Source organism: Acanthaster planci, linkage group LG15, assembly GCF_054643075.1.
Source record: "Acanthaster planci isolate LZ-2023a linkage group LG15, COTS_SCS, whole genome shotgun sequence".
Taxonomy (NCBI): domain Eukaryota; kingdom Metazoa; phylum Echinodermata; class Asteroidea; order Valvatida; family Acanthasteridae; genus Acanthaster; species Acanthaster planci.
Window position 1 is genome coordinate 34,535 of NC_141791.1, and position 20,457 is coordinate 54,991.

General features: G+C 39.2%; 2 protein-coding genes across 5 annotated transcripts in view; both read right to left on the bottom strand.

Annotated features, from left to right (window-relative positions):
- The window catches only part of LOC110974484 (uncharacterized), a 33,947-nt gene extending 18,365 nt beyond the window's left edge, over window positions 1–15,582 (bottom strand). Inside the window, exons 1-25 of one of the 4 annotated variants that reach the window (XM_022226155.2) lie at window positions 15,426–15,582; window positions 14,104–14,240; window positions 13,543–13,971; window positions 11,430–11,706; window positions 11,067–11,193; window positions 9,218–9,372; window positions 8,641–8,754; window positions 8,222–8,356; window positions 7,610–7,675; window positions 7,243–7,308; window positions 6,846–7,045; window positions 6,442–6,536; window positions 6,120–6,253; window positions 5,634–5,837; window positions 5,350–5,423; window positions 4,906–5,016; window positions 4,555–4,734; window positions 3,327–3,467; window positions 3,027–3,108; window positions 2,571–2,710; window positions 1,993–2,394; window positions 1,529–1,805; window positions 664–790; window positions 350–504; window positions 74–187 (exon numbers count right to left, since the gene is read on the bottom strand). In XM_022226155.2, the coding sequence (XP_022081847.2) occupies window positions 74–187; window positions 350–504; window positions 664–790; window positions 1,529–1,805; window positions 1,993–2,394; window positions 2,571–2,710; window positions 3,027–3,108; window positions 3,327–3,467; window positions 4,555–4,734; window positions 4,906–5,016; window positions 5,350–5,423; window positions 5,634–5,837; window positions 6,120–6,253; window positions 6,442–6,536; window positions 6,846–7,045; window positions 7,243–7,308; window positions 7,610–7,675; window positions 8,222–8,356; window positions 8,641–8,754; window positions 9,218–9,372; window positions 11,067–11,193; window positions 11,430–11,706; window positions 13,543–13,971; window positions 14,104–14,216 (3,918 nt within the window). In that variant the 5' untranslated portion in view covers window positions 14,217–14,240; window positions 15,426–15,582. Of the gene's footprint in view, window positions 1–73; window positions 188–349; window positions 505–663; window positions 791–1,528; window positions 1,806–1,992; window positions 2,395–2,570; window positions 2,711–3,026; window positions 3,109–3,326; window positions 3,468–4,554; window positions 4,735–4,905; window positions 5,017–5,349; window positions 5,424–5,633; window positions 5,838–6,119; window positions 6,254–6,441; window positions 6,537–6,845; window positions 7,046–7,242; window positions 7,309–7,609; window positions 7,676–8,221; window positions 8,357–8,640; window positions 8,755–9,217; window positions 9,373–9,661; window positions 9,911–11,066; window positions 11,194–11,429; window positions 11,707–13,542; window positions 13,972–14,103; window positions 14,241–15,421 lie in introns of those variants that run through there. The other 3 variants (XM_087146983.1, XM_022226156.2, XM_022226157.2) reach the window with 3 other exon arrangements.
- Window positions 15,583–16,529: 947 nt separating this feature from the next.
- Window positions 16,530–20,457, bottom strand: part of LOC110974485 (uncharacterized) — a 43,817-nt gene continuing 39,889 nt past the window's right edge. Inside the window, 7 exon segments of the mRNA XM_087146844.1 lie at window positions 16,530–17,784; window positions 18,182–18,245; window positions 18,344–18,484; window positions 18,834–19,004; window positions 19,403–19,516; window positions 19,843–19,916; window positions 20,215–20,418. Of these exon segments, the coding sequence (XP_087002970.1) occupies window positions 17,635–17,784; window positions 18,182–18,245; window positions 18,344–18,484; window positions 18,834–19,004; window positions 19,403–19,516; window positions 19,843–19,916; window positions 20,215–20,418 (918 nt within the window). The 3' untranslated portion in view covers window positions 16,530–17,634.

Genomic DNA, 20,457 nt, shown 5'->3' on the forward strand with positions numbered 1-20,457 from the left:
ATCCAAGAATATACTACCGAAATGCAACACAAACTTTACAAAATCACAAGTTGACTTCCCAATGGCAACTTACAATTTCGAAGTCTGGCTCTACTTGCTCTGTGCCAACATATTCAACATAGCTGGCAAATCCCTCATTCAACCAGATGTAGTCCCACCATTTCATGGTGACTAGGTTTCCAAACCACTGCAGAGGACAAAGCGTTGGGAAAAAGTTCACTACTAAATTAAACAACTTATGAACAACAATGGTACAGACTAGCTCTGCCATTCACACTTGCTATACCTGATGCGCCAACTTATGAACAACAATGGTACAGACTAGCTCTGCCATTCACACTTGCTATACCTGATGCGCCAACTCATGAGCAACGATGGTACAAACTCGTTGCTTCTGACTTTCTGATGACACTCCATCCTTGTACAAGAGGGCACTTTCACGATAGGTAATCAGGCCCCAGTTCTCCATAGCACCAGCCGTGAAGTCTAGCAAGGCGATCATGTCTGAAAAATTCATTAAAAAATCACCACCACAAACTGCTACATGTAACTTAACAAACAGAATCACAAGGAGACTTTGACCAAAGAAACTCTGAAAGTCATCTTCTCATCAAGATATGTGGTTTTTGGATGGATGAAGGAAAGTCAATTTTTGTTACTTACCCATTTTTGGTAATGGGTACTTGATATCCATTCCATAAAGGTGATCATAGTGATCCAAAATATCGGCACCAACTTGAAGAGCATAATCTGCCTGATCAATGAAATCTTCCTGGGTCCAGACAGCAAACTGAGAAGACAACAAAAAGTTTTAAGCTATGGCACAAATTTTTGCCAACAAAATACAATGAAGAGTAATTAAGTACTTCATGTTTCCTGAGATGTAACTTGACTAAAATTCTGAGAGGAAAGAGAACATTCCAACAACTAAGCCAGTCTTGTAAGCAGTTGTGTCATTTCAATTCATTGTTCAAAGCACAGTTATTATATACGGTGGCCCACAACTGTCACGGCAAAAGCAAAAGCACCACGGCAAAAGCACCAAGGCAAAAGCAATTACCCACGGCATAAGCAAAAGGGTCGCTGCAAAAGCAAATGGGCCAAGGCAAAAGGAAAAACGCCACGGCAAAAGCAAAGTGTCAAGGCAACTGAAAAGCAAGCGCCACGGCATACCACACTGAACAAATGACTAGGAATCAGTCTAGTATTGTACATGTACATATTGGCCTATTGTGTACATATAAGCTAATTGTAATGATGCGCGTGTGTGTGCTGTGTTACCGATAGTTAAGTTATGCACATGTGCACAGTACAGTACACTTGTGGGCCACCATAGTTATAACTCTCTAATAGACAGATACAGAAAAAAGGATTAACATAAACTAAAGTACAGTGCTACTGACTGACCCATGAAAATAACATTCCATTCAAAACTATGTAAAATTAAACAGATGCAAACTAGACAACGTGAGAGTGCAGTTTTTCAAACTTAGTCTTAAACTGCTAGTGGCAAGCCAGATAAACTTACGCTAACACCATGTTCTGTGGTCATGTTGACGGATACAAACTCACTGACAACGTAGCACACAAGGTATGTTGACATGATAACACTCTTCTCAAAAGTTGCTCTGACCCAGCCATCTTCCAGAACCTTATCTGGAAGACTCTTGGGCATGTTGGCTAAAGCATGGTATCGGGGCTGATGTTCCAAGATGATACTAAAGGTAGCTTTTAGATCAGGTTCATCAAAGCATGGGAAAGCCTTCCGGGCATCAACTGGGTCAAAGAAGGTGCTTGCCAGGAACCTGAGTTTTTAGCAGAGTACCAAACTGATTGTAAAACGTCTTTTGGAAACTAACACCATAATATATATCATTATCCTTTTAAGCAAATAGTTAGTTAGCTTTTACGGCCTCAGGAGTGCTGCATTTGTCCAACTGTTATATTCTCAAAGCAAATGACATACACTAAAGAAAATAACTGAGAAATTACTTTTCTTCTCCAGCTTTGGTGGTGTAACTCATCCGGTAGTAGCCTCGCAGATCAGCCTCCAGGGGCCCCTGAAATTCCATGTGTAGGTTGTACTTTTCTCCAACTGTTAAATAGGAATTTAACTCCACAACGACAAAATCATGAGGCTCATAGATCCATGGTTCCTTGGTTCTAGTTGGTGTTGGGCCATCGTTGATTCGTGTTATTTCAGTCACTCCTTCAGTAAAGTTGAGACTTTTGCTGTGAAGCAGGACAATACTTGTCTTCTCCTTACATTCAAAGAGGATATCTACTGTTCCATTGAAGACAAACTCAGTCAAGTCTGTTCTAATTGTCAGGTCGTAATGCTCTGGTATCAGAGACAGGGGAAGACGAATCTCCTCCCACACTTTAGGGGTGTTCCTGCATGAAAATCAAACCCAATAAGAATCAATAATCCTAGATTACAGATCAATAAGCACAGATTACTTGATGAGTGAGTTGAATGAAGCACACCACTTTATATTGCTGCCATCAAGAAGGTTGCTGAGAATGAAGGATACACATTACTACCAACAAATCAATCACTGCAAACTTACACCGTTTCTGTCAACCAGCCTTCTACTTCATCGTAAAATTGCTCCACCCATCTTATATTAGCTTCAATAACAGCTACAGCTTCAGCAAATGCCCGTGCTCCTGTGCCTTGATCTGGATGATCCTCCATGAATTGCTTCAGCTATAGTATTCAAACATTAGCAGATTAAAAACATGGTTTGCATGTCTGACATAATGATGCTTGCACCAATGTTTGAAACACTTTGTTAAATTCAACTACATGTACTGGGCCGAAAATTCCCTTATTTGGTTAGACAGTCTAAAAGACACAGGTAAAGAGTGATAAAAACATTTAGTTGCTCAATTTTAATTTAGCAATTCAATATAAAGTAGTGTCTTGATTCTAGGCCATCTGTCAACCAAATGAGCAGTAAACTAGCCATTAGACAGCCTTGTAAGGTAATTTATTATCAACAAAATTCTCCAGCTAAACTAACCATTTGAAGCTCGAATTCCGTGTTGAAATTGGATGTTATCCCACTTATAAGTGAGTCTAGAAGGAAGACAGTATCTCCATACCTGTCATGAGAAAAGACAATAAAGGAAATGTAGTAAAGAACAGGTGGTACTTACATCACTGTGACGTATAGCTATTCTCTGTGCATGTAGATGACCGTTTTCAACCAGTACATGAAACTGAAATGCCAAATAGTCCAAGGATTTAGTTCCTGTTTGTGGGGCACATAGTAAGCCTGATACTAATCAAAACTGATGGAGATCTTTGCTTAAATCCTTACTCCTCTCGAAAGAAGTCCCAGTTTGCTCGAAAGAAGTCCCAAGCAAGAGGCAAGCCAACAGGATTTCCAGCAACTGCTGTGACTACATCCTCTCTGTCTTGAGATCGAATGATGCTACTATCCAGGCTGCTTTTCAAATACCTGAGAGGAAGAAAAAAGAAAAGTGATACCTTAAAATGAGGAATTCTAAGTGCAATGACAGTAAATTTCAAAACTACCTTAACCCTAACTGCCCAAAACCTGCCATACTCTAACAGCAGGTTTTGTGAGGTTTTGGCAGGTTTGGTACCGTACCTGAGGAACTTGTTGTTGAATTTTGTGAGACTTGGGATGAAAGGCCCAGGGAGATGGTGTTGGATTCTGTGTGAGTTGGGACACACAGGGTTCGTTGTGTGCTGTGTCTGGCTTGCTGTACCAATTGTTGGACTATGCTTGATTTTGTCAGGTTTGGTACTGTTCAGTGCAAGTCATCCTATACTGCATAGACCCATCCATACCATATCACTCAAACTCCAACGGGCTCATTCTGTTGGAGTTTATCAGGTTTGGTACACTAACCTGCATGTACAAGTACATAGACAAGTACATGAACCTGTTGGATTTTGTGAGGTTCAGTATGCTTTCTAGTGCAGGAGCCTAGGGGGTTAGGGTTAACGTTGCACCATGCGTAAGCCTTATGCCACAATAGCTGTATACTTTATTAATACTTGATATCACAAAAAGTTGCTCAAATGTACAACAAATAATTACAATGTCAAAACTGTTGGGATAAAAAAAGAGAGTTGCCTTGATACCCCTTAATAGTTTCCTGCATTACACTGTTGGTTTGGAGAAATAAAAGGTGATTGTATATTGATGAGGTAGCAATAAACTTCAAAAGATCCATGTTATTTTGGACCATCTCACAGCGCGGGGTCTATCTCCAAGAACTCTGCTATCACATGCTGATCATTTTGAAACTTAGTGTGCACATAAAGACACTCATTATCAATTCAAAGATAAAGTTTTCAGTCAGTATGACAAGGATGTTATGGTCATATGAAGTTAATAACCTCAAATGTGTCAGTTTGTGTTGGCATTGTTGTAGAAATGACTGCAAGATGTTATGTGAAAATGATGCACTGCAACAGTATTTGAGAAAATATTAAGAGGGGTAAATTACACCTCCCAGCTTTTTTAGGGTTAAAGCTCCACTGATGTACTACCCAGCCTTGTGGATTTTACTTACGTGCTAAGAATCCATGGTTTCTTGCTACATGCCATTGCTGTCAGTAAAGCTGACTTGACTGACGTACTTGTGTTAGGGTTCTGGTAGCGTTCAAAAGCAAAGTACCACTCATTCTGATCTCCTTCTGCGATGGCTGTACAGAATGCTGTGGCTTGCATGTCTGGATGGATACCAGGGATGCTGTAAGTACATATGTACATGTAGATGTATTAATTTAGAATTGGGATATTCACCTTTTTTGAAGGAATTTCAAATTCTCTGCAACAGTTTTCTAGACAGAGAAATGCTTTTCGCAAAAAACTGAAAAATTGGGGCGGGGTAGGTGGAAAAGGAAAACACAATCTAACTTACAGGTTTTGGCCAATGTTGTTCATCCACTGTGCATACAGGTTGACTGATGTTTGTACACAATCCTCATTTCCATAACGACACGCCATATTTATGGCACGTCCACGGCTTAAGCTAGGAAGAAGGGGAAAAAAACAACCTTTCTTGTGCTAATTACTGATTAAAACATTAAATATTAGGAAACATGCTTTTTCAAACTCTGTATAGAAAGTTTGATTGCCCAGAGCTGGACTGATCTACAATGAGAATTTTATCATGGTCATTTGAGAATCCTCACCCTCAAGAAGTTAAGAATTAAAAGAAATTATCTAGTAACAATTTCCTTTTTATCACCAAGGAGCTGCTATGAGCAAATGTTAATGCAGTGTGGCCATGTATCAAACTTTCTCCCTACAAAAACTGATTATATCAATGATACACTGCCAGTTTTAACACCTATGTACCAACCTTTTCAGATGGTCCCCTTCATTTTTCCATCCTGTATACTCATACATTGGCGTTATCTGTTCTCTCATGTATTTCTATAGTGAGGAGACAAACAAGAAATGTAGACAACCCAAAATTGTAAACATTTCCGAAAATTCTAAAAAATCCCATTATCCCACGAGGTTTAATTTTTAAATCTTTGCTGCATTACATGTATTGACATCACGGAAACCATTTCCACAGTTCATTTGTCTCAGTGGCACCATTTGAGTTTAATGGACAAGAGTCAAATGGACTAACATTACCTGGAAGTTTCCAAAAGCACCTTTCCTCCGGATGTTCCGTTCGATATAGCCAAGGGCACTGTCCACAGCATACCATGGGACATAGTCCCTCTCTTCTTTCAAGTAACTGGTTATGTCCAGAGCAGTGCGGTGACTGATCTCTCTAGCCATGGCTAAGCTAAATACATCACTAATGAGAGCAGCTCGGCTAGCAGTTGGAATCGCCTTGAGAAAGTGGATAACAAACAGATATGGACAACCATAAAGACTAGGATAACATCAAACCATGTAGGCTTGAATAGAAATCAGAATGTAACAGATATTAAGGGCAGACAATTCATCAAGAACCAAAGCATCGGTCTTCAATGCATCCATCATTTACACACTCTGAATAATTAACGGAGCTATCCCGCTGAACAACAAAATAAAGAGGTCATGGAAGTTTAATGCTGGAAAAATCTACAAACTTTGTCTACATCAGCATCTCCATGAATTGCTTATGTTTACCGTATGTACACTTTCCAACTGCATCTTAATCAACTGCCAGTTCTTATCATCATAGTTGACACGATACATTCCTCTCTGGTTGATGTTCACCAACAACCAGTCATCATCACTGCCACCTGAAAGCTGCAAGGTACCTGTCACGATCAAAAACAAATTGAAAATTTGAGACATCAAAGGACACATTTTATAGCCACAGACATTACCTCAGAGATCATTACCTCTCCAACAAATTCTTGAAACTATCCTAATAGTTCTCAGCCAGTTCAGTCATTCGTGTGACAGAAAAATCCTTCAATCCTTTTACATCAATACATGTACTTACCAAACTCATCTTGTGGTTTCAGCCACATGCTTCTTGGTGAATCAAAGTCTGGGCTGCTTGCAGTGGTGTATGTCACTGGTACATACCACTTGTAACTGTACATGAAATAATATCAGGAGGTCAGGTACATGTACATATCACAGATTTAACCCTATCTGCCATCTAAACTGAACAGGGAGACAGTACTTTCAATTGAAGTTAGATATTAAAACTAACAACTGTATCACAAACTACAATTAAGAGGTTTTGGACATAAATATCAAATTTTTGCGCATATCAAAGTGGCTTTATTCTGCAACTATGGCAATCACCTGGCATACATGTATATGCCACTTGTATACAGTAATAAAGTAATTATGTAAGCCATTATTTGCAATAACACAAAAATTACACAAATAACTAACCCCAAATCTGGGTGGTCTGTTGATGGGTCTGAATCGGGATCCGACAGGAAACGTTGCTGCTCTACTCTAGCTGTGATTTGGCGGGCACCATTGTATGTTCTCTCAACTTTGATGAACGGAAATCCCATCTGGAGTGTCCAGGTGTCCATAATGGTTGCTAAGTTGAGCCCTCCAAGATCTATGTTGTCTTTTTGTATGGCCTGCAACAATTTCAAAATCAAGGAGATTATTTAATTAGTGTATTGAAAACTCTGGTAGAAAACTTTTTCCAGTTTTGTAGAAAGGCATCACGTATCAAAATCAACCTACACATTCTGTAAAAAAAATAAAAGACTACTATTCAATCCCGTGGAAGGCCTGGAGTATCTGTAGATCAAAACTTTTGAGATGTGCATACCTTGTCAAGATGGAACCACAGGTCACTATTTTCAGCACTGCCATACTGGAGGGCTTCAACATAGTACTGTAGAAAACATTAAGGCATCAATATCATCTTTACTTTCCCGAACATGATAACAGATCTGACTCTAACAATTTCTAGTGTTTGAGGAATCAATGACAAGTTTAAAGTTTGTAATGTTGTCCAAGGGCAGGGTTTGCAGACATATTACTTTTTAAAAGTTTGTGATGAGCACTAAAACTTGTCAATGATGTATCACTAAAGCAATTTTAAAAAGGGAAGCAGTTTCTGAATTTAAAGGAAACCAAAGCAAGAGTACATCAGTAGCATGTTGAATCTTGGCATTTTCCATTGATACTGGTACCTTAAGTCCTTTGGTGAAAGTTGACTCTCCAAGGAAATGATTCATCATACGCAGAACGGAGGAACCCTGGAAAAATATAGTGTTCAATATTTAGAGAAAATTCAAGAAAATAAGATTAATTGTTAAGCAAAGCAACTGAACCAGACTGAAGATTGATGTCCTCAATATTATATCATTTATATGTGTGTAGATGCAGATCTATGCATGCATTCATAAACAAGTAATAACAGTTTAATAAAGGTAAATGGTATGACTATTGAATAATAACAGTGCTTCATGGTTCATATGATGCAATCCAATATTAATGAAGGTAACTTCACCTGTGGTTCTAAACATATAAAGCATGGAATGGATACATTACGTGCACACATTGGTTCATGCATGTGACACATGACCAGTGGACGACTGTAAATTGTAAAATTGACTGATTTCACCTGAAAAAACATAAATATCTAAATGTAAATGTAGGCTCTTGCAGGGGAACCCAGCCTGCTAACAGCAAGTTTGTAGTTTTGTCATAGGGATATACATACAGTATGTACAAATAGACAGAGACTGTAGGAAGTCAATTTGTCACCTCATTGCACAACATGAGGAGTTCGGAATATATACCTTCTGATATGAGATCCTGTCAAACATGCTGTTGATCTCCGAGGGAGTTAAGACCTCAGTGATTATTGGTCTAGAAGTTACCAATGCATCCGTTGCCATGGCACGATGGAGGTCATACAAAATAAATTTGTCCCACTACAACCAACAATATGAATATAAGATGACTTGGATTATTACCAGTAAGATTGCTTACAGTTGGGCGATTTGCTCATTTAATACTGGTTAGAGAGTAATGTTACTAAAAATACTTCAAATGATTACGTGAAAGTGTAAACTTTTGATTTACAGTGTACAAGAATTAAAGGACCATTGTCGAGCCCAGCATTTTAGATGATAAACATTACTAACTGAAGGAGGTACATGTAATTGTGGACGCCATGTTCACGCTTTCTAAAAAGAAAAAGAAACAATTTTATTACCATTCTCCAATCTGGTTCAACCGCCACAGTTCCAACATACTCGACATAACTTGCAAAGCCTTCATTCAACCACAGATGGTCCCACCATTTCATTGTCACCAAGTTTCCAAACCACTGGAACAATGACAACAAATTAACACAATTTTTTTACAGCCATGTTATGCATTCAAATTTATTTTTTAAAAAGTATAGGCCATTTACCGGCAATACATGTCAATGTGAACTCAGTAAATCCTTGTTATTATAGGTATACTATTTCAGATAGGCCTACCACGACATGTGTTAGACATGATCAGTCAGTCACGTGAGAAAACAAAAGCATGTTGTGCCATCCATCAATTCCCAAGGATATCTACAACTTTACTTTCTTTTCTTCAAACAATATTCCGGGTTCCCTCATCAGAATACAAACACCTGAAGGTGGGACTGTCAACAGGCCTTTCAACAAGATGGAGCAACTATACAGAGATGGCACTATCATGCCTAGCATACAAACGCTGAAAGCCAAGAAAACTGTGACTCCATCTATTAAAATATTTTCAAGTAAAAAAAGTTTTACCGTAGAATAGTCATGTACCTGATGAGCCAACTCGTGAGCAATAATCGTACAAACTCGTTGCTTTTGACTTTCTGATGACACTCCATCCTTGTACAAGAGGGCACTTTCACGATAGGTAATCAGGCCCCAGTTCTCCATAGCACCAGCTGTAAAGTCTGGCAAGGCGATCATGTCTAGGAGAAAAACAAATTGCTAGGCTAGGCTAGGCTAGGCTAACAGTAAAATAAATTGTCTTCTCTTCCAAGCATGTCTTCTTTATCAGCCATGTCGGCATAAAATTAAGCTCAGTAAAAGGCCAAGCTACAGTTAGGCCCTATCTGGTTATGACTGATGACAACCATTATGGCCATGACAGACTATAGTTTACCGCCCGGAGACTCACCTTGCTGTATCCTTGGCCAGACAGTCTAATTCTAACGTTAAAATATACCTGGGTCTGGGCAAAAAATGAGCACATCTTACTTGCTGGCATGGCATGTCAGGCTCTGCACAAGCGCACGGGTCACGACTGCACTCCCATAGGCCCATGCATGTTGACTGTAACAGATCCTTGTCATGCCTACCCTGCCTCTTTCGAGCGATCTTAACTCAAAAATTCTAAGATTCAAAACATAAACCATGGATGACCGTTGATGACAGTGTTAAACTTAAAGCAATTTTCCCCCACGCCACAAGCACACTTCGAAATTCGTCACGCATACCCATCGCATGTTGTACTCCGCACGACGGGGCGCCCTCATTAGTTGACGACCTTAAAATTCAAAATCTAACCGGGCGCTTTAGGGGTGCACTGAACTAATTCAAGCTCCATTGAAAATAGTGTAAAATCAACCAAGTTTGGAGCCCCATGGCAGGCAACTGAAGTCCCTGAGGCCTCTCAAACAAAAATCAATGTGTTATTTGGTCCTTCAGATTTCATTTGATTTTCAATTTTTAGTAGGTTAACGAATGAATTTTTTAATTATCCGCCCAAAACAAACTCACCCCCCAAAAAGTGAATGTTGCCAAGCCCTCCCAGCGGCCATTTTTCAAATGACATCCCTCACCTTCCTAGGGCTCTTCTGACTAATTTTCAATCCCATTTTTGTCTGCTTTGCCCCCAGATGGGTGCCCCTGAATCTACAGAGATGATCCTGGGCCATACTGACACAATTCCACCATTTCTTGGCCCAAACAGACCCCTCTTTTCGAAACAATCTCTGGGGGGTACTTTTTCTGCGCCTCCGCCTGGCGGAGAATTTTCCTTGAATTGGGACACTGCACCCTTAGCCCGGCTGACAAAATTATGCGACTGTCGTTCATAGGTGCGCCAAGTCGGGGGGGGGGCTAGCTTCGCAAGCGACGTCACCTTTCAATTTTCGCTGCTGCTCTTTCACTTTGGGAGTCAAAAAATGGACATTACTCACAATGACCCCACAAATGATCATGGAATTTTCATTTAATTAAAAAAATTAAATGTAGAATTGCGAATCAAATATTTGCCAGCCTTTTTCCTTTTAAGAGGGACGCCGGTGCCGCGCGGCCAGACAAAAGTTTGTGGGCTAAATCCCCCCCTCACCGTAAAACCACGCCTGGTCGTTCGGTGGGGGCGGCAAGTTGAGGGAAACTAGTGGCCCAGTAAATATAAACATCTAACAAGATTATAAACGAAGACTGGGTGAGTATCCAGTAAATATTAGCAATATCAGCTACGCTACAAGAGGCATAAAATACCGGTATGTATTGTAGCACAATGTAGCCCTTTTGCCCAATGTTTTTATAGTGGGTTACTTTTACCTTGCAGTTCTAGAAAAAATACCCTCACACACACACAATCCAGAGGAGGTTATATCGGCACTATTATAATGACAACAACACCTCGACTTACCCATTTTAGGCAGTGGATATTTATTCTTCTCTCCGTACAAGTCATCAAAAAAATCCAATATGGCCGCCCCCTTTTCCAGCGCATAGTCAACTTGATCGATGAAATCTTCTTGAGCCCAAACTCCAAACTCAAAAAGAAATGGACATTTAAAACTTACTTGGGAAATCATTAATCATTAAGTGGAGTTTTTACGCATTGAACCGATGTCTCACTTTGTGCATGCCAAATTAAGTTTCACAAATTAAAAATGAAAACGGATCACGATCAATTGATTCAACAATCAAAAAATAACAATCACTGAGAAAATGGTAAGGATGCCCAATAGTTTACAATCAAAATAGTGTAATTCGTATTATGTGGTACCTTCACGCCATTGGTTGTGTCTTTAAACCTGGCCTCGAACTCACTGACAACGTAGCATACAAGGTATGTTGGCATGACAACACTCTCATCAAAAGTCGCTCTGATCCATCCATCCCCAAGTGTTGTGTCTGGACCAGTTTTGGGCATGTTGGCTATGGCTTCGTACTGGGGCTCGTGCTCCAGTGTTATTGTGAAGGTTGCCTTTAAGGCAGGCTCGTCGAAACATGGAAAGGCCTTACGGGCGTCAACCGGATCGAAAAATGTACTCGCTAAATATCTATGTTGAAAACAGGACAAAATTGTTTGCGTCAAAATGATGACAAGCTGATGTGGGAACAGCTACCAACCAGAGGTGGCAGCAAGTCATTTTTTGCAAGTCCAAGTCAAGTCACAAGTCACAAAAATAGCTATTCGAGTCCAAGTCACAGGACTTGATTCAGCAACTCTGCTACCAACTACAACTAATGTTTATAACGCCTGGCGGACTTATCACAGGTCACTAATTTTATGACTCGAGTCGAGTTATAGCAAATTTGCTCGCAGTGACTGGAGTCGAGTCTTTTCACCGTCGGGACTAAAACTTGAACCGAGTCACTAAAGCTGTGACTCAAGTCGATCTCAGCGGAGTCGCAAATGACTGGTGGCATTACCACTCTGGCGCCTCGTGATAAATGACCGTAAAGCCTGTCAGTGCGACAAGTTTGTGAATTCGATGTTTTGAATGATACTTGCACAGGACGGAATCCAAAATGCGCATAACGCTATCGTATTCAAACACTGTACGCAGCATTTGAGGAATTCAGATCCCTTCTATAATAATACCAGAATTAATGCCACTTTATGAAGAGGGAAGTGTATGACATAATTTATTATCGATACCTATAGCACTTCATTCATTATTTTTATTAGGTCAGTTTACCACCTGCGCAGAGATATGTTTGATAAAAGTCAACAAACAGTACGAAAGTCAGGTTTGTGCAAACATGACAACCGATTTACAAGAATAGAAAAAATATGGACTTTAAAGCAGCATAAAGTCTTTATTGAAAATAAAGGGGCTAATTAGGATGAGCCTTTAAGAAAATAAGGTCACAGTTCAATGTAGGCTATAATAGAACAGAGAACAAGGTTTAGAAGTGTACATATTTTGTTTGCGCGGGAAAGCGTGTACCAAGCACAATGCCAAGACTAACACTGTGCTAAGTATTGGTAACAGTGCGTACTGCGTACCTCTCGTGTGCATTGAAAGCCATTTCTTGGATCATTCAGTGCTTCAGCGATGGGGCATTCTACTATTTCTTTCTCAAAATCCATCCAAGCCTTTTGAGGTTGATCAGGCCGTTTCAATATTATGCCAATGTTATCCCAGGCTTTACATTCGACTCGCAAATGTTTGGTAACAGCTGTAATCATCAAATTTGCCTCTTTTTTGGTAAGAAAAGGGACAGCATCGTACATAAACATAATCTTCAATAGTGTTTGCAAATTATCAAGATCTTAGAAGACATAGATATGCCTACAGACTCAATCTAATGGTAATGATTTTCCACATGAAAGCTGTACAAATGAAAAATGAGTAAGTCGAGTTATGTACACGTAACCAAACCAGAGTGATAAATTTAACGACAGTGGTCAAAGTTCGTCTGATGAGGCAAGTGTGATAACAGGCCGGTATAATGCGCCATGATAGTGCAATTTCGTTGTGTACGCGTTCTAATCATAGGTGTGGTCCTGCCGTGAGATATTACGACTATAAAGATCGGCAGCGACATTAAATCATTTTTCATTTAAATCGATTTTAATTGTGCTTTACTTGAGACATATTTTATGCAGACAATATGGGACCAAGGCCTCTCGTTGCCGGGTAGGGTGACAAGAAAGCCCAGCCTTTTATTTAATGAAATCTATCACTCCACTGTGCTGCAGACCCCTGAACGAGTCCCACACCCTTGTGTGTTAAATGGCCTAAAACGGTGTCTTTTTCTTGAAATTCCCTGAAAGTTACTTTAAAAAGCGAATAGGTCTTATTCAACATTCTTCTCAACTAAGACAATGCACCCCTTGTGAACGTTGACACACGGGGCTTCAGTGAGAGATTATTATGGGTTCTTACTTTTCTTCTCCGGAGGCCGTCTTGTACGACATCTTGTAATAACCCAGTAGATCATTCTTCAACGGTCCCTCAAACTCCAGGTACAACCTGTATCGTGCTCCTTTCTCCAGCTTGCCGTTCAGCTCGATTACAGCGAACTGGTTGATGGCATACAGCCAGGTATCTTTAGCCAATTTGGGGGCATCAGCCCCGTTACCCTGCCGCGTTAAGGTTGTCTTCCCTTCTGTGATGACTAAGTCCTTACTGTGAATCAGTATGAGGTCGGTGGCTTCTAGGCATTCCACCAAGACACCAACAGAACCGGTGAAATGGGAGTTAGTGAGATCAGTTCTGACCATGAGATCGTATGAGATGGGTCTTATAGTCTCTGGAAGGCGAGTAAATTCCCACTGCTTCTTGACAGGACTGGGAGTAGGAACAAATTCTGTTCTGTATAGTGACGGAAGACATAACAGCAACACTTTCTTTAAATGGGCTTATTGAAGCTTAACAAGCATGGGAACATTTTGATGTGACTTAAAAGATGAAAATAGGCCTTAAGATCGTTGGCCCATTACTCACACGTCTTCGCATTTTGGTAGCAAACCACACATAAGTCCAACCAACGTTGCCGTTAACAAAAACGCCAAGAGCAGAAAGACTGCCGCTTGTTTAGTGACCAAGTACTTCCCCATGATGATTTGTGTGCACTACATCACCTGCAAGGAAGGTGCAATGATTATTAAATAAAGCCAACTTACAGCAATTATCCATGGGCAGTCTCGTTATTGTCATTTACTTACTTTTATTCATGCAGAAAATGGTCAAGCCGTCGTTCATGGAGTAAGTACTATTGAACAAAGCCACAGACATGATTTTTTAAAACCTATATAAAAGCCATTTGCGCTTTGCGACAAATATTTTCTCAAAGTGGTTTTTCTTGATCACAGTTGGAAAGTTCGGTACTGAAAATTAGTCAGATTCCATTCACGGACGCAAAACTGTCACTGAGTTATTTTAAAAGATAACAAGACACACGATGGGACAACTCCCCTGCCCATGGAAAATGTCAGCATGCATGTCTCAAGGAGCAGTTAATGTTGTTTTTATTTTATTTTTTAGCTCGACAGTCATAAGTTCGATGCCATACTGGATGACATATGGTTTCTTGTTCAGGTAATGAAGCTGCTTGGAAGCATGCCAATCAGGCAGGTTGAGAAATTCAGTTGGTGCATATTAAAGGGCAATAACCCTGGTCATCTAAGACCTACAGCCAGCTGCTGCCCGCAATGACATGCGTCGCCAGAGCTGCACGCAATATATTCGCACAGTTAAAAACAAGACTACAATTAAAATAAGCCTGAGAAAAGTTACTCGTTATTTATAACTAATCTCTGGCCACATTTTATAATTATATATAGAAAAAATCATTTCCGCGGCAGAATCGTAGTAGTATCGTTTCTAAAATGCTGGCGCTTTACTTTCCTGAAACCATGAAAATCCCGACAGGTTCTCCATGGAGGCATCGTGCCCCCCCGCATACGCCACAATTCAATTCAAACCAAGGGATCTTACAATCAGATCTCTTTAGCCGTACGAGCTAAAATGACAATAGCAACGCAAGCTTCTTCATAAGAGATCGAAACTTTAGTGATTGAACCTTACAAGGCTAAACCCGAAAACTCGAAAGTGTTTGAACGGCTTCTCAGCACCGTCATGAGCAGATGTAAACTTACAGAATCTTGTTCGTGTATCTACAGGTACATGTATATACATGTTTGTATTCCTATGTATTGATTTGTTCCTCAAACTTATAACAAAATTGAAATATTACTGCCAAACAGAAGTGACTTAGCCGAAATATACCCACGGACGTTCACGGCGACAAAATCAGACTTACGTACTGTACATTTGTCGGTTCAGAAGGGGTGTAGAGGAGACCCACGCTGCGCTCAACGAACACCTGGTGGTCTCTGAACGACGTCGCGTAGATGTGGTGTTTTATTGGTTGTAAATACTTGAAATGTCGTACGAGTGTACCGCTTCAAACTTTAACCCCTTGTGGTTAACATCAACCTGGCATCCAACGATCGAGTGCACCGGTGTGTATGCTACTCAGTAAAGAGTATGACCCCTGAAAAATTAGAGATGCTATAGCCTACATGTATATCACAGGGCCAGTTTAAATTTGAGGGACGCAAAGGCGCGTAGACCGGTCTTGATCTCGGGTTCCGAATCGTGAGTGACCGTTTGAGTGATACAGTTTCGAATTTATAAAAACACAAAGTTCAGCCTAATTTGTAACATTTCCATCTTTCCAGTCGGAATTTTCTCAGATGGACGGCCGGTCAAACAGTAAGCAGCAGCATTAAGCACCTGGTATTCTAAGAGTGACAAGAAAACGGTGCCACTTGAATAAATTAAATGACGTTCAATCCGTGTGGAAGAGGTTCCAGGACCCCAGAAACCAACAGGAAGGGATTTCTTTGCCTCTACTGCCAGTTTAAAATTGCGACAAATTTTGGATAATAGTTGCGCTCCTTTACACGCATCGCTCATAGGTTGAACACACACAAGTGCCTTCTGCCCGTAGCTTTGTGGCACTGCATGTATTCGGGATTTACGTTTACTTCCCCCGTATGTCACCTAGCATACGGAACTGAAGGCTTGGCGTTTCATTCCGAGGTCTCTTGTGCTATGCCTTTGCAATTCGTATTTGTGTTTGGCAAAGAAACTACCGCATTCATTTTCTCAGAGAAACTAACCTGTTTGCTAATGGCACACATCAGTACTTCCCAAACTCCATGATTAACGGTGTATAAGCAGTATTAAGCACTTTGGTAAACGTCACTTCCAGGTTAAATAACGATAAAGTAGATTTATGTCGGGTGGCATATAATTTTTCAGTGGGATTTCATGTTACCGCATAAAATAAATGTTTACAGAGATTTCTGGAATCGCTCAGTAAGACTCCCTAAGCCTAAGTACCGTATACCTGGTTAGGGACGTTATTTTCATCATGTAAACTTTATCATGTATTATTTATTTCCAGGCACACAAATGCAAACAGTTAGAATAATGTAATACAAAAAGCAAAAACACAAACGTGGAAAAGCATAAGGATTTAAAGGTGTAAGCATAAAAGGAAAATAACCGTTTTGTGTAAGGGCAGACAAATGCCAGAGACAAATATTTAAAACATGAAAACGAATAAAGTAGAATAAACAGTGTGTAAAACTGACATGAAATAATAAACGACAGATAGGCATAAGATCAACAAAATAAAAATATTAGCGAGTTGAAAATAAAACGTACATAAACTCAAATCATGATAAAGGTAATAAGTTGATATATAGCAAGGAAATAAAATATTCAATGAAAGGCAGCTCCAATGATGAGCCTCTTGGTCATTAAACTATTTCCGTCTATAGAAGGGGGAACTAAAATCGAAATCTGATTTACTTCATTTGAAATAACCCAAACCTCTATGACTATACATGTATTTTCAATTTCTATTTTGATGAATTTTACAGAACTTTGATTCTGTATTTTACAGATTGATGAATTTCGAGGGTACTGTCAAACACGCAGTTTGGATTCAAGGCTTGAAACCCCCAAAAAGATTATAAAAACATCGTATCGACTTCAACTCACATTTCTAATACTAAATTACATTAGAGAAAAAGTTTGTGTAAATGACGGAAACAAAATAAAACAACTAAAACCAACCAAGACAATAACACAGCATTCATTGAAATTAAAAAGTAATCAACATTAACACTCTTATACTTTAGGTGTGCTTGAGCAGTGATTGCAACACCACTAACCTTACTCAAGGTGAAATTCTGCTGAGGCTAGGGGGCTTTTTGAGAAACAAATCTTGGCATTTTTTCTTCTATAAGGTTTATCTAAAATCTGAAATCTTATACAATTTTTTTGTAAGTTGACAATTTTCGAATGCACCTTTGAAGTCCATTAAATTTCACTACATTTTCCTGAAATTTAAATTACAGAATATCCTAATTTTAAAAGAATATGCTACCTCCTTTTATAAAACTTATTCTTGCCTTTGTTTTGTCAAAGAAACTGACAGGCTAACTGAGCACTGCACCCTTAATACAAAGTTTTTTCCAGCCATTTTGCTACCTTATTATAGTTTTGATCCATCCATCTGATGTTGTTCTTGATCACAGAGATGGCCTTGTTGAAGGCATCAAATACATCCCTCCCTTCTGCATAATGTTCCATCTGGAATTTCTTCACCTTTTGTTGCGAGAAAAACCACTAAATCAGAACTTAGAGAGACAGGGTACTGGTAAGTTTAATGTGATAAGATCAACTGCATATGTTGTCTTGTCAAACTATTTCATTTTCATTTTTCAAGACGTTAGGAAATGTTCTTTCACAGATTCTTTGTCCTCTGTCCTGCATGTACATTCTCCAGTAAGTTTAATACGGATATTATTCTTCATCCTATCCACAAGGTTTCTCTCATACAGATGTTCTTAAAATATGTTTCCATTAAGAACAATATTCATATGCTATCAGACCAAAATCTGACACAAAGAGCAACTGAATTTCTGAATGGCTAACGAACCCAGGTAAAATCACAACATGATAAGAATACTGAAGGAATAAGTAAGCAACCTAAAGTCCATACCTTTTCAAGTTCAGCCCGAGTGTTCAAGTCTGAAGTCACCATCCGGACCACCTGTAGTCCATAACTTTGAATAGAAAAAAATATTCAGGCCATTATTTCTGCCGAAAGAACCGCATGTTTACTTTTTTAAGGCTGCACTATTACATGTAGGTGGCAACTTACACAGTCTTGAAGAAATCCCATTTTGCAGCAACAAGTTCCCATGCCATTGTCCTTCCCAATGGGTTACCAGAAACTGCTGAGATAACGTATTGCCCATCATACGGTGACATCAATGAAGTATTTAAGACTTTATGTAGATACCTGATCATATAACATAAAAAGGATATTTTACATAAAATCTTTGTATATGGATTATCAATCCATACATAAATTGAGGTTCCACAGCTCAAAATAGTTTCTCCTCCTTCACCTTGAACAAACTTACATAAAGTGGTAGACTCAAGCTTATTTAAATCCAACAATACACAGACGACCAGGGGTCAGGACACTTCACATTCCAAAGACTGGGTTGGGTTCCAAAAAATTGTAGAAATGACTCTATCCAATTCTTCAAAGTTCATACATACGTACTCTATACTTAATTCTCCAAACTTCATTCTTGGAGATAGTCATATTCAACATCATCATAATTATTTGAGAAACACAGTACGTTTCCAAAACAGTTTCACTTTGGCTGCATCCCAGGGCATTTTCTAGAACATTCCAGAGTGAAGATTCCACATCAGGGTCAGTATAAGCTGTATAGGCCGCATCCCATTCCCGCTGCCCCCCTGCAGCTATGGCTGTACAGAATATTATTTCTTGAAGTCTGGAATCAATCCTGAAACACCAAAATTAAATATCAAATTTTACTGGCAAAATGTCCAAAATGGGGCAGTCCCAGGCCTTTATCACTATGAGTGTGTTTGTAAGTTATATTTACAGCAGATAGTACTGTACCACAAAAACTAGAAACATAAAGATCTTGAGCCAAGACCGAGACTGAAATGACTCAGAAATATCTCTTTACCTCCCAAATGATTGCACAACCAATATTGTCTTGAAAACAAATTTAATCACATCATAAATAATGCCAAATATTGACTACTGCAAACATGTCACAGATCCTTTATTCTTCTGGATAATTGATCTTTATTTGTGACAATTTCTAGATAGTTGAAGGTATGGTGTTTAGGTGAAGCTTTCATGGCAGAAAAATTGATATTATTGGCAACTTACATTGTGTTTGTTTTGTTAGTCATCATCCAATCAGCGTATAGCCTAGAAGCTCTGCTAACACAGTCTTGATTGCCAAACTTACAAGCAACACCAATAATTTCAACACGAGCCAACCTTTAAAAATCACACAAATGAAGCTTAATCAAGTCAGTGTTAGCTCATTCATTTAAATCATTTTCTCTTACATGTAAGCCACAGCAACAAGAATTTATATCCCCAAACGTCACCTGTGATGGTTGAATAAAAAAATTGAGTTGTCGGTCTATTAAAGTTTGGAAATATAGAGTCTAACAAACACAGCTTCTCCATATTCATTTACTCGTGAGAGTTACTTCAACAGACATGACAAACTTCATGAAATAGAACAAATAAATGCCCTTCTAATCAACCTTTAAACCTCTTTGTGGCCACAAAAATTTTCCTGGTGGTTTCCTACTCACTTTGCATCATAACCACCTTTATCATCCCAGCCAATGTATTCATATGCAGGGGTGACTTTATTTCTCACGTACTCCTGCAAAACATAACAAAAAAAACAAAGACAAGGAGTCTTACTGCGCATTCGTGAAAAGAAATTCAAATCAAAGAAGGACAGTACGAGGTATTCACCTCGTACTGTATACATATGATATCAAAGGTATATTGCTCTCCTTGTTATGTCTGAACTTTTGGAATGTGCGGTCATAAAACATTACACTGAAAAACCCTCAGTGTCAGTTAATAAGTTCTAAGCTTGTTTTTCATTTCTGAGCAAAACAGTTTGTACGCATTTCAAAGATTCAAAGAACAGCATTTCAAAGAAAGTATATTACCATGAAGTTCTCATTGGCATTCTCCAAAGCTAAATTCTCACTGACATAATCCAAGCTTTGTTTGACTAGGAACCAGGGAGCAAAGTCTTGTTCCTTGTCCAAGTAAGATGTCAGATCCAGTGCTATAGTCTGGCTGAGTTCTCCTACCCTTGCTAAATTGAAGGCATCATAGATGAGGGCTGAGCGAGTCGGTACTGAAATCGCCTGAAGATATCAAATAACTGCACCATGAAATTGTAAGAC